Source organism: Hyla sarda, chromosome 8 (genome assembly GCF_029499605.1).
Source record: "Hyla sarda isolate aHylSar1 chromosome 8, aHylSar1.hap1, whole genome shotgun sequence".
Taxonomy (NCBI): domain Eukaryota; kingdom Metazoa; phylum Chordata; class Amphibia; order Anura; family Hylidae; genus Hyla; species Hyla sarda.
In genome coordinates, this window is record NC_079196.1 from 189,796,441 (window position 1) to 189,811,095 (window position 14,655).

Here is a 14,655-nt window from a genome sequence, read left to right on the forward strand (position 1 = left end):
AGAACAAGACAATGTCCATATATACTGTATTACATAATAGATACTAAGCATTACACCGAGCATAGAGAACAAGACAATGTCCATATATACTGTATTACATAATAGATACTAAGCATTACACCCAGCATATAGAACAAGACAATGTCCATATATACTGTATTACATAATAGATACTAAGCATTACGCCCAGCATATAGATGAAGACAAGTAGCATGTACAATGTCCATATATACTGTATAACATAATAGATACTAAGCATTACACCGAGCATAGAGAACAAGACAAGTAGCATGTACAATGTCCATATATACTGTATAACATAATAGATACTAAGCATTACACCGAGCATAGAGAACAAGACAAGTAGCATCATGCACTCTCCCTATATACTGTATAACATTACAGATACTAAGCATTACACCGAGCATGTAGAAAAAGACAAGAAGCGCCATGCACTGTCCATATAAATAAGTCCAACAAAGCAAAGAAGTGTCTCTACCTCTGAATTCTTAAAGGGGTTATCCAGGAAAAACTTTTTTTTTTATCAACTGGCTCCAGAAAGTTAAACAGATTTGTAAATTACTTCTATTAAAAAAATCTTAATCCTTTCAGTACTTATGAGCTGCTGAAGTTGAGTTGTTCTTTTCTGTCTAAGTGCTCTCTGATGACACATGTCTTGGGAACCACCCAGTTTAGAAGCAAATCCCCATAGCAAACCTCTTCTACTCTGTGCTGTTCCCGAGACAAGCAGAGATGTCAGCAGAGAGCACTTTTGCCAGACAGAAAACAACAGCTCAACTTCAGCAGCTGATAATTATTGAAAGGATTAAGATTTTTTTATAGAAGTAATTTAAAAATCTGTTTAACTTTCTGGAGTCAGTTGATATAAAAAAATAAATAAATAAATAAGTTTTTTCCTGGAATACCCCTTAAAGTACAGTCAACCAGGAACTCACAAGGAGTATTGGCTCAAAGTCAAAATAAAAAAAATAAAAAAAGAATAATGCTTAGATAATTCCTTAAAATCCACATCTTTTATTTAAGCAGAATTAAAACGTGTACAGGTATTAATTCTTAGGTCCAGAGACCGACGCTTTTCTAGCAAGGAATGTTCCTAATCATATTCTTAATTTCTCATCATAGACTTTGACGTGTTTCTAATTTCTAGGAAAGTTAATCAGTCTCTGGACCTATGGATTGCTATTTGTACGCATTTTAACTTTCATGAAATAAAAGATGGAGATTTGAAAGAAACATTTAGGAATCATTTGTGGTTTTTTTTTTTCACTGTCCACATATACTGTATAACACAACAGGTACAAAGCGTTCTACCTAGGATATAGAACAAGACAAGTAGCATCATGCACTGTTCATATATAATGTATAACATAACAGAGGTTACATAGTTAGTACGGTTGAAAAAAGACATACGTCCATCAAGTCCAACCAGGTGATTGAAGGGAAGGGTGTAAGGGGATAAGGGGAAGGGATGTAGTTTTATAATTCTGCATAAGCATTAAAGGGGTACTCCGGTGAAAACCTTTTTTCTTTTAAATCAACTGGTGGCAGAAAGTTAAACATATTTGTAAATTACTTCTATTAAAAAATCTTAATCCTTCCAGTACTTATTAGCTGCTGAATGCTACAGAGAAAATTCCTTTCTTTTTGGAACACTGATGACATCACGAGCACAGTGCTCTCTGCTGACATCTCTGTCCATTTTAGCAACCATGCATAGCAGATGTATGCTAAGGGCAGCATGGTGGCTCAGTGGTTAGCACTGCTGCCTTGCAGTGCTGGGGACTTGGGTTCAAATCCCACTTAGAACAATAATAAATAAAGCGTTATTCTTATTATAATAACGTCAGTAGAGAGAACTGTGCTCGTGATGTCATCAGAGAGCATTCCAAAAAGAAAATAATTTCCTCTGTAGTATTCAGCAGCTAATAAGTACAGGAAGGATTAAGATTTTTTAATAGAAGTAATTTACAAATATGTTTAACTTTCTGCCACCAGTTGATTTAAAAGAAAAAAAGGTTTTCACCGGAGTACCCCTTTAATGTTATTTTGTTCCAAGAATGTATCTAATCCTGTTTTAAAGCTGTTAATTGTTCCTGCTGTGACCAGTTCCTGAGGTAGACTGTTCCATAAAGGTACACACTTGGCATACAGAACAGGGCTGGTATTACAGTGCTGTAGCCATACCTTTTAGACCAGTGGTCTAGAACCTGCGGACCTCCAGATGTGGCAAAACTACAACTCCCAGCATGCCCGGACAGCCAACGGCTGTCCGGGCATGCTGGAAGTTGTAGTTGTGCCACATCTGGAGGTCCGCAGGTTGAAGACCACTGCTATATAGACCCTGCTGTTTCGCAGGCAGGCAGCAGCACGACAACCATCAGAAGTGCCGCTCGCCAGACCATGTAATTTTCAGTTTGGGATAGAATTATCCATTGGATTATTCTAAGTATACACTGCAGACAGATGGTTTTGTTGAGACATCACAGCACATAGAAAGGACATAGATTTCATCTAAAGTATATAACCAAGTAGAAGAGTATGAGATTTCTACTAACAAATGGAATACATTGTGCCCATGTGAAGATGGAATGTGAATCAGATGGATGCGCGCCTCCTTCCCTTGTCTTCTCCTTAGAAGATTTCCTTATAAATCATTTATTTTATCACAAGGGACACTGCTGTGAAAATGAAATAAAATTGTTATCACACCAAGCAAAGAGGCTGCTGGAGAATGTGCCCTGCTTTAAAAGCAGATGGTCCTGCTGGTTATTAAGTATGTTTTAAATTGCTTTTATCTGTTTTTTTTTGTGATTTTTTTTTCTCACTTTGGAATTTGTTACACAAGAGGCAACTCTGGCACCTATATATGTGTTAATCAAAGCAGATTTATGCCGCGTGTGTCTTAATTATAACCTATTCGCCGTATGTATGTACAATGCCACCAGGGAGAACCAATCGCTTTACGATGAAATTAAAGCAAGTCTATGGGGATCAGAAAAAAAGGGTTATTAGAAATAGTGCCTTCCCTGTGGATAGGCTGCGTTTGGTATTGCAATTAATTCCTATTTAAAATAATGCTTATATATGTTGCTCACTAGGTCATGCAGGTGCTTTTCATGTCTTTTCTATGTGTTTGGCTTCTGTATTTGGCCCATAAATCCTTCCGTTCTGCTGCTCACTCATTCTGACATCAACTGTTCAGGAAGGGGCATGTCCAACGCAAGCACTGAGCCCGCCCTCACTTACGATGCATTCACTTCCTCCTTGAGTCTGCTGTGCTGTACTGGGTCTCTTCTTCCAATCACTGCAAGCTGCTCTATAACCTCTTCCTCTCTGTTTTCAGACAGGAGTCTGATAGACAGGACAGGCATGAGCACAGAGGAATAGTCCCACCCTCACTTCCTAGTCTTTGTCCCTGCCTGTGCTTCAGCTGGGACACAGATGATGCTGCAGCTGGACGGGATTATGTTCTGGACAGTATGGGGACCAATAGTGACCAAAAGTCATGGTTTCTACAAAAATATTCCGTAAAAATGCAAGCAAGAATGGAATTGTTTTTGGGAAAAAAAAATACATAATCTTTTATACTAATACAGAGTCTGTGCATGATTGTAAACATATTGCAGATAGATATGAGATATATAGTTGTGGTGTCCTGGTGCAGAACACACCTGTCTTCCTGGCCTGTCAGGTGGATGTCACCTAGCATGTCTGCTCCGAGCCCTCTACTCAGGTTTAAATGTATTATTTATTGCACTGTTATGTATTTACAATGCACGTCTTTGCTCTTGTGTCCTAATGAATTAACTTGTTCGTTCAGGGGAATACTGAGGGGATCAAATGTCTGTTTTAGCCAATCAGGGCTGCTGCCCTGCTCCCCTAATTCTGGTTAGACCCTTCACAGGATCCCGCCAACCAGGCAAGTCAAGTTCCAAAAGGATAGGAGGAGATAGAAAGCCTCAGGCAACTCTAGTCCAAATAGGTCCTAACTTAGGATTCCCATGTGAAGAGCAGAATCAGTGTTTTTCAGCTCCAATGTCTTTTACGAGCTATTCAATCAAGTTTAGACCTGTCTAAAGTAAATATCTGTCAAGTAAGAAGCTAGGCAGTCAGTGAGGACTACAAGTCCTATAGTGTCTAGAAGCGACTGTGATCCCTAAAGCAAACTCCAGCAAACTTTGCAGTAAATGTTTAACTGTTCCTGTTTATTTTTAAAGTTCCTAAGAAAAACTGAGTAGTTTCTGTAACCTTGCATATGTGGTTGTTATTGGCTCAGTGCTTGGCCCAGGAAGCTACCATCCTAGAGGTTAACACTACCCTGGCATCACAAACACTACTTTAGTCACAGCACCCCACCAGTACTACAGACAAGCCATTACCTCAAGTAGCCTACCACAGATATCTATCTTTCTCATATCTATCTATCTCAAATTTAACTATCTATCTCAGCTGGTTTACATTCCTATTGTCACGTTATTTACCTACTTTCTGCTTTAATCAAATTGACAACATCTGATTCACTTCAAACAATCCAGGTGCCTTTCCTGTGTATGTTTCCATCTAAAACCATGCAAAACAAAAATAAAAATTCTTGCAAGAATTACACAGGGAACTATTATTCATATATTCATAGTCTACGCTGCCAAAACGCCTCAATAATTTGCAATTTTGTTTCCACCACTGGCTGATAATACTTCTCCTTGGCTGATATAGTTCTCTCCATGTGAAATCTGTCAATATTTTTATTCAATATTCAGCAATGTTCTGTATGGAGATGGTTAGGCTGCACTATGAAATTCAATCTGGGACTCCGTTTACTCTATAATTCCGAAGCATCAGCATTTTGATTATGTTAACTGTGGATTATTTGCGCCGATCCCCGTTTGTCTGTTTTGTAGACTCCAGAAATTTGTTTAGCGGCAGTACAGAGGCACGTCAGGCTTTAATCTGTAATCTCCTGAGTTTAGGGATGAATTTTTTTGACTAGTGGCATTTACTAGGAGTCAGTTGTAGCTCTGTCTATACATCGACTGGGGAAGCATAAATACCGGTGAAATTACATTTATCTACAGTATATTGCTGCCACCGGCATAATGTATGATTCACTATGGCTATTTGATATGCATTCCTTAAGACAGTGTTTTTCAAACTGTGTGGCTCCCGCTGTTCCAAAACTTCAACTCTCAGCATACCTGGACAGCCTATGGCATGCTAAGAGTTGTAGTTTTGCAACAGATGGAGACACTGTTTGGAAAACACTGCTTTTGGGTGTATTCAGGGGGCATAGCTATAGGCCCTATAGTATAGGAGTTGAAGATGTGCCTAAGGGGGCCCCAAAGCACATCTTTCCCACTTTCCCATGGATTTTAACATGGGGCTCTCCTGCAGATTTTGCATCGGGGGCCAGAAGCTACAAGTTGTGCTCTGGGTGTATTCACACATACAATGTCCTGAGCGTATTTGATGCTCAGGATTTGAAGCTGCAGATTTGATGGACTGTTCAATCATTTAGTTTAGATTGAACTGTGCAGCATGATATCTGCAGCTTTAAGCCCTACACATCAAATAAACACACCATACGTGTGATTACAACCTAAGGATAGGGTCAAATGTGCCGAATTTAGCTGCGTATTTTGTTGCAGATTTTCTGCAGCTGATTTAGCTACCCATTGAGTTCAATGGATAGGAAAATACACAGCAGCAAATACGCAGAAAAGTAAGGCACGTTTGACCCTACCCTTAGGTTGTATTCACATGTACAGTATCCTGGGTATATTTGATGCGCAGGATTTGAAGCTGCAGATTTCGCTGTAAACAAACTGACTGAACACAGCTTCAAATATGCGCAGGGTACTGTATGTGTGAATACACACTTACGATAGCTGTATGACAATAATACACAGAAAATACATACTTATTCTATTTGTAATATCTATCTATCTATCTATCTATCTATCTATATATATATATATATATATATATATATATATTTATATATAAAACTCAACGTGTGTATGTGTGTATGTATGTATGTGTGTATGTTCCAGCATCACGTCCAAATGGCTAAAGATATTAACATGAAACTTGGCCACATGTTATTTATATGTCTACAACAAACATAGGATAGGTGATTTAACACTCACTCACCCCCATTAGCCAGGGGTGGGGTTTATGTTTAAGGTCGAGATAGGAGTACGGGATAGGAGGTCGGGATAAGAGGACGGGATAGGAGGTCGGGATAGGAGGATGGGATAGGAGGTCAGGATAGGAGGACGGGAAAGGAGGACGGGATAGATGGACGGGATAAGATGTCGGGATAGGAGGTCGAGATAGGAGGATGGGAAAGGAGGACCGGATATGAGGACGGGATAGGAAGATGGGATAGGAGGTCGAGATAGATGGACGGGATAGGAGGAAGGAATAGGAGGTCGGGATAGGAGGTCAAGATAGGAGGACGGGATAGGAGGTCGGGATATGAGGTCGGGATATGAGGACGAGATAGGAGGTCAGGATAGGAGGTCAGGATAGGAGGTCGAGATAGGAGGTCTAGATAGATGGACGGGATAGGAGGACGGGATATGAGGTTGAGATAGAAGGACGGGATATGAGGACGGGATAGGAAGATGGGATAGGAGGTCAAGATAGATGGACGGGATAGGAGGACAGAATAGGAGGTCGGAATAGGAGGATGGGATAGGAGGTCGAGATAGGAGGTCGAGATAGGGCGTCGGGATAGGAGGTCGGGATAGGAGGCCGGGATATGAGGCCGGGATATGAGGTTGGGATAGGAGGTCGGGATATGAGGTCGGGATAGGAGGTCGGGATAGGAGGTTGGGATAGGAGGTCGGGATATGGGGTTGGGATATGGCAACAATATATGAGGTTGGGATATGAAGTCAAAAGCTTCCTCCTTTGTTGATTTTCCTCCCCAACAAGGATGAGGAAGGAAAAAACGGGCAACGACGGGTACTCAGCTAGTTTAAAAATAAAATATTGTGTTATTTATATATCAATGTGGCTTTGCTTGAAATAATGCACAATCTAATCACCATGTACGATGAAAATTTCCCTGAGGCTAAAAAGCCACACTGTGGGGGACAGTTACTATTACCTTTATGCCATTTTTGTGGTGGCAAAAAGGCGCGTCTTTGGACGCAGTGTGTTAATGCGCCTTTTTGTTGCGCCTTTTTGATGTATGCCTTTTTCTTTTTTTTTAACTGACTATGAAATTCAGCAGTGGGCACTTTCCGAAGCGGTGGACAACATTTATTATTTGCACATTTTGGCAAAAGTACACATAATAAGGCACATTGTCCTTTAAAAAAGCCACAAATTCAATCCATGTCGAGGCAACTTTTCCATTGTGGCAAAATCAGGTTAAAACCAAAAGCTGCAATATTTATTGAGGCCATGCACTTTCATAGTAACTTTGATGCACGACAGTCAAAATAGGCTCAACAAATTCTGTCAGGAAAAACAGCATCGTAAAGACAACATAAATAAAATGTCCCCCTGTGTTTTTTTTCGGTGAAAAACGCCACAGCCAGATGTTAGCTGCAAGTCAATAGGGAATTGCAAAACTCAATGCCCATTTGGCGTTTTTCTCTTTGGTGTTTTTTCACTCCTTTTTTTTCATAGAGGTTTACAGGAGATAAAAAAAAACACTATTACAAACACAATATGGGTTTTGCATTGGAGTTTTTTCTGATGTTTTTACGTCTTTTTTTTAACTTAAAAAAAAGCAGAAAATACAGAATAATAAAATAATGCAGGAAATTACAATGTCAGTTTTTTAGGTGTTTTTTTTTCTCCAAAAATAAATAAATACATAAAAAGAAACCTAGTGATGTTCATATCCCAACCTATTACAAATGACATGGTAAATCTTAGGATACCTTTAGCACATCATCAAACAGGTATTGTCCTTAATTCTAGATATTATTCTGAATATTGTGGATTTTTTCGTAATGCAATCCTTATTTATAGCCCTATCTCCCATTCTATGTGCATTCTAGTGAAACTAACACATACTTTGTTTTCTTACAGCAAACAACATTTGTTTCTATGGAGAATGTTCTTACTACTGTTCAACAGAACATGCCCTCTGCGGAAAGCCAGATCAGATAGAAGGATCCTTGGCTGCTTTCCTCCCAGATCTGTCCTTAGCGAAACGGAAGACGTGGAGAAATCCATGGAGACGTTCATACCATAAACGCAAAAAAGCTGAGTGAGTGCATGCTATTCTGTTATAATGCAGACTATGTTCTTAGGATGCACATGTCTCAGTAATGACAATCAATTGACATAAATATCCATCAAGAGGATGCCTACTTTTGGTGCTTTTCATCAAGAAAGACCTTACCAGTGTATCTTTCTGGACGATGTCCCATGCAATACCTTCTGTTTTCCTCCCTCACCTAATATATTGTATTTTATCATGCGATTTACAAATAATTATAATATAAGTAACAACGCAAACTCTCCCGAATCCACTGTCCATGCCTACTAAGACAATCTGTCCTATAAGGCGGCCACCAACTGGACAACGGTCCCTATATTTGCTAAGTGCTGGGTGTCAGAATGATCAGACAAACCAAGTTGGCATACAGAAAGACTCATCAGGGACAAAGTCAGAATCCAAAGGGTAAATTCAGGGAGCAACTGGGCAAGCAATGTTCAATGCCGGGAGAGCAGCAAGGTACAAAATCAAAAGACAGGAAAATAGTTAGGAAAACAGACAGGAGGTCAATAGTGATATATTAAGAAAAAGTAAAAAGCTGGTGAGGGGTGTGGCAGTCTCTGTCCCACGTCACTAGGAGGTATGAAACCCTCCATCTTCTTAGTGGCTAGAGTAAGTCTCTAGCCCATAAATTATCCCAGAATGTTCCTACAATGTTCCCAGGAAAGTCATTCATCTGTGAACACGTGTGACCATTTTTAACTATTTTGATGGCCAAAATTGATCCTTCGTTCAACAGCTGTTCAGACTTCAACTTCCTATATAGTGCAGTGTTCCCGAATCAGCTCCAACAGGTGCAAAACTACAACTCCCAACATGCCCAGACATGTCCGGGCATGTTGGGAATTGTAGTTTTGCAACATTTGTCAACTACCAAATCTTACAGACAGATCCTTCCATGTATTCCCACTGACTTGTAATACCGAGCATCGTAACTTCCAATACTCTATTCTATTGTGCATATTAAGACCTGTCACTTATTCTTATCACTCTGAGCTCGCTAAATTTATTGCTCTTTTGTTTCATCCAATAGCCAGATGTTTAGCGCACAAACACAGCGATAAACCGCGCCGTAATGTATTCCATTCTTCTTAGACTTGCAGCATCGATGGTATTTTATAGCTCCATTTACTCTCTAAAAAGCGAATCCTTTGGGCGACCTTAAAGCGAAGTATACCATGCCGCATTTGGAAATAACCTATGAAAAGGCTCCATATTACACAAAACCTTTTCTATTAGCGCCGAGCAAGGGCATAAGGAAATTGATAAATTTCCACCTTTATGGATATGGAGCCCCTAATGCGCTTCTGTTTATGGATATAGGAAAAGCTTATCAGGCCAGTGCGCTATGTCTATTGCATTACACGTCTGTATTCTGCTCATTTATCATTCCTGGCAGCTATGTGGATATGATTTCTGAAGACTTATCCCTTCAGATCTTATTAGAGGGGAGGATGGAGCAGAGCAGTGGGCTGGCAGGGCTGATGTGTCATCAGATTATTGCTTGATTACCCTCTCGCTGCATTGCATTAACCCTTTTGGAGATCCGCTTAATCCTGCTTGTAAAAGGGACACACTAAACCTCTTATCTACTTTTCCTCTGTTGTTGACTGTAATGTATTGTTTCCTTTAAACAGACATTTTGAGAATTAGACTGTAGCAAGTGCAAACATGTCCTATACGCAGCCCCCTATAGGCATGAGACCTAGTAATGTATCAAGGTCCTGTCTTGACAGGGTTCTCTAGGCTCAGCATTGGACTAGGGTTTCTTGCGTCCTCCATTGGAAATAATTCTGGGGGTCTTTTCTGTATTTAGACAGAACATGTTCGTGTCGACTTTAAATTGCACTGTAGGCTTGTTTGTTAAAGCATCCATACGTATTTGAGAAAAGTTGACCAAACCCACCAATTTTACCAGGACCGAATGATTGTCTAATGTGTATGGCAACCTTCTACATCAGATCATGGCAGCATGGTGTCCGGAGTATGCTGGGGTCATAGCTTGGGGTCATGTTCTCCCCGTGTTTGTGTAGATTTCCTCCAGGATTGTGAGCCCAAATGGCGACAGGGACCAATTTGAGTATACAGCACAATATGAATAAAGAATAAAGTTCAAGGAGGAACTTGGATGTATTTTTGGAAAAATATAATATTATAGGTTATGGATACTAGGTTTCTGTTGATAAAATGTTATTCCAGGGATTTATTGTGATCGCCCCTAATGGAGCCATCCTCATGGGGGTGGGGGAACTGCCTTTATCTTCATCAGCACAGTCGGGCTTTAGGTTGAACTTGATGGATATTATCACGTTGAGGGAGAGACAGATCATGAATGTTGAATTTTAATTTCCAGATCCTACAGTTCTCGGCGAGCCACCACCAAAGAAGTATGTCACCTTCCTTTAATTGTCCTCCAGCACAATATGTCAATGCCAATAGTGGCCCCAATATATTGGGATTTTTCTTTTTTTGGTTTTCTAGGAAGTTCAGGAATCATCTTCTCAATAATTATTTTTTTATTATCGGTCTCTCTTTCCAAGAAGCTGCACATCGGACAGTTGTTTTTGGCAAGCTAATTTTAGTTTTTTTTTCTCATATTTCCTGAAACCCCATTGTAAAAATGATTACTAGTTTGTTTGAGCCTCCACAACAAAACTCTGATTTACGCCATTAATCAATGGCGTAAATCAATGGGGTAAGCCTAGCGACGTTGGGACCTATTGTACATCATATCCAACACAATAACATGGAAGGAGATTTATCAAGCTCCGTAGTAGATTTTTTTTTGCGTAAAAAAGTCGCAGTACTTTTCTATACATGCTGCGACTTTTTGACTATTGCTTATTCCAAAGCACATTTTTGAAATCTGCTCACATAGTAGTTATTATTATTTTTTTTTACTTTGCGGTGGTCATGTATTTATCAAATGCGATAGTTGCTATTTATGAAGAAAAAAAGTTGCATCTCCATTTAAAAGTCGCATATGTTTTCCAGTTCCAACCTGGCTTACAGAAAGTGCATACGTCTGCCATTGCAGTGCCCAACCCCCCCCCCTCCCCATCACTCTCTAGCAATGCTACTGGTAATAAAGGGTAGATAAAGAACTTTGGCTATTAACATAACTTTTCTGCTTTAAACAATGCTTTTGTAAGCGGGTTTCTTGAGTTAATCTCTCCAGGAGACCACCTATTTGTAAAGACCTCCCCTTTATCCAGGCAGCATTTCCTTTGGCATGTATGTGGTTCAACTATATATTATGCATACTAGGCATCTTTGAGAAGACTAGGAAAACTACTTTTGAATGCAATTTTGGGTGGTCAAAGAAGTTCCACTGTATTAAGTTATTTCTAAAGTGACCCCCTAATAAATATACCTTAGTTGTCAGGGATTGGTCCCAAATTCAAATCCAAATGTGATTGTCTCATCAGTAGAGTCATGTTGTTGGGGCTCATTATTGTGTTAAATCCTGGATCAGATTTATGGCCAATTTTTTACCTGCTGATTTGCAAAACCCCAGTCATTTCAGACACAGCTTGGGAAGACTAGCCCATCAGAAGATTTGCTAGTCTTCGCTGAAAAAAAACAAAAAAAAAAACAGGGGTTGCATTCAACTAGGTGAAGGACGGCTAGAGAATGATGAGTATAGGGTTCTGTTGTTCTGTTATGAGACCCTCACTCTTGGAAAATTATTTACAGTAAAATAAAGGGCCCAAACACTTGTCCTCCACAGGGATCCCTCCTGTTTAGGTTTACCACTGGTCTGTAGGTGGGATTACTGACAAGACCTACAAATCTTAAATTCTAAAAATCTCCGAAAACATTACCTTACAGGTATTTCATTGGCCACCATTGTTAGATCTAGTGTCGCTTTAATTAAGCTAATTTTGCTGACCGTAGTCACAATTAATTTCGCTTCTTCACCTAGGTGAAGAATACTGCATGGTCCGCTACTTCCTGCACCGCTAATGCTTAAGCAACTGTTAACAAAGAAACAGACCGACTGCCGTGCTTACAAATATCACTGCCTTAATTAGACAGAATGTAAAAATAACTCAATGGGGACGATATGCTGCGGTGAATTCTTCCATGCATTAGTCACTTTGGTCCAGAATAAATAAAGCAGCAGAGCTGAATTATACAGTGAAAAGAGATCTAATGCTACAGATAAATGCTTTTTTAATGCACATAGAATTGGCTTAAGTTGTTTGCCTCAGATGTGGCATTCATTTACTGAAAGTATAGTTCAATAGCAATAATATCTCCATATCAGCTGGAAAGAGACGTTCTGTACATGGACGTCTTATTCTAAAATAGCTTTCACTATGCCATACATGCTGTACAAGAAGAATGCTTTCAACAAAAAGCCATGCCATTGCCTGGAGTCCATCACGAATGGACTAACCCTCCCCCTAAGAGTGTCAAACCTCTATTTGATCGATATATTGGTCCACCTGATGTTGGGTTAGTCTACAAGAGGTTCCAACAAGGACAAATATCTAACTCAATAAAAGATCTTGACAAGGACAGAGCCTATGCAGTCTTTGCCAAGATTTATATTGTGTTAGATATTTGGCCTAGTTGCAACCTCTTGTAGACAAGCCCAACTCTGATGAAAGAAGTGATGAGATAAAAATAGAGTCATAACTGAGAAAAATGTTTTAGAAGAAACCATGAATGCATAATGGATTAGGATTTCCCTTAATAATAAATGCATGACTGTGCGATCTAGATATAGATCCAGGCTACCATTTTCCTTTGTAAAAGTGTTGGAGATTCATAGTATGAGCCTCTAGTACAATATGTCAATATGCCAATAACCAGAAACAGACATGCACTTTTTAAATTACATTTCTGCAAAAAAATTTAAGTCAACGGGGTGAGCTACGTGTTATTGAAATCCTTTATATGTCATATCCAACTCATCATTGTGGCTTCCAATATGAATGGAAGCCACAAACACATGTATATTCCCTATCCTGTAGATGTTACTTTTCGCTGAAGTACCCCTTTGGGTACTCACATATCTTATACTAAAGTCGTTGAAACCTACCACCTCCGACTACTTTGGCCAACTGTCTAAGGTGTATGCCAACCTCCCGACTCTCTACAACTGACAGATGATGTTGGTGCAGAGAAAGTGTTGGATGTGTTGAATTTTTTCTGCCCGACTCTATTGTCCTGGAAGCAATAAGCTGGCACCAGAGCTGTCTGGCTGTGGCTTACCCCCTCCATTACACAATTCAAGAACATCCCCCTGTGGAAAACATTTATGTGTATGGGAAAGTCAGGAGAGAGAACATTAGCAGAAAGTTAGCCGACAGTTATTGAGAATGTATGTCCACCTTTAGGGACCATGCTGAGCATGTTGAGTGCAACACTAGTTCTAGTCCCTAGGTCCATTCTTCACAGCATTAAAAAGCTATAGAGAAAAATGTAAAATATGTAAAAAACTGATAAAAGCCGCAAAAATAGAGACAGAAAGACTCATTGCCAAAGAAAGTAAAACTAACCCCAAAATGTTATTTAACTATATAAATAGCAAAAAGGTCAAAAATGAAAATGTTGGCCCTTTAAAAAAATGATGAGGAAGAAATTATAAACGGGGATCAGGAAAAAGCAAATATATTACCTCTCTAACCCAGGAAGAAGTACAGTGCCGCCTACAAAAAATCAAAATAGACAAATCACCTGGACCACATGGCATTCACCCCCGTGTTCTAAAGGAACTAAGTAATGTAATAGACAGACCCCTATTTTTAATATTCATGGACTCTATAGTGACAGGGACTGTTCCCCAGGACTGGCGCATGGCAAATGTGATGCCAATATTTAAAAAGGGGTCAAAAGGTGACCCCGGGAATTATAGACCTGTAAGTTTAACCTCCGTTGTATGTACATTGTTTGAGGGTTTTCTAAGAGATGCTATTTTGAAGTATCTTGATAAAAATAAATGTATGACTCCATATCAGCATGGCTTTATGAGGGATCGGTCCTGTCAAACTAACCTGATCAGCTTCTATGAGGAGGTGAGCTCCAGACTGGACATGGGGCAATCACTGGATGTCGTATATCTGGATTTTTCCAAAGCATTTGATACCCTTCCACATAAAAGGTTGGTGCATAAAATGAGAAGGATTGGGCTGGGGGAGAATTTGTGTAAATTGGTAAGTAACTGGCTCAGTGATAGGAAACAGAGGGTGGTCATTAATGGTACGTATTCTGATTGGGTGACTGTTACTAGTGGGGTACCACAGGGGTCAGTCTTGGGTCCTGTTCTATTTAATATATTCATTAATAAACCTTTTAAAGGGGTTGAATAGTAAAGTAGAAATCTTTGCAGATGATACTAAACTCTGTAAAGCGGTAAACACTATAGAGGACAGTGCACTGTTACA

General features: G+C 39.6%; 1 protein-coding gene across 1 annotated transcript in view; it reads left to right on the top strand.

Annotated features, from left to right (window-relative positions):
- FAM20C (FAM20C golgi associated secretory pathway kinase) overlaps positions 1-14,655 on the top strand; it is a 211,735-nt gene that overhangs the window by 180,046 nt on the left and 17,034 nt on the right. Inside the window, exon 6 of the mRNA XM_056533606.1 lies at positions 8,068-8,248. Coding sequence (XP_056389581.1) covers positions 8,068-8,248 — 181 coding nt within the window. The remainder of the gene's footprint in view (positions 1-8,067; positions 8,249-14,655) is intronic.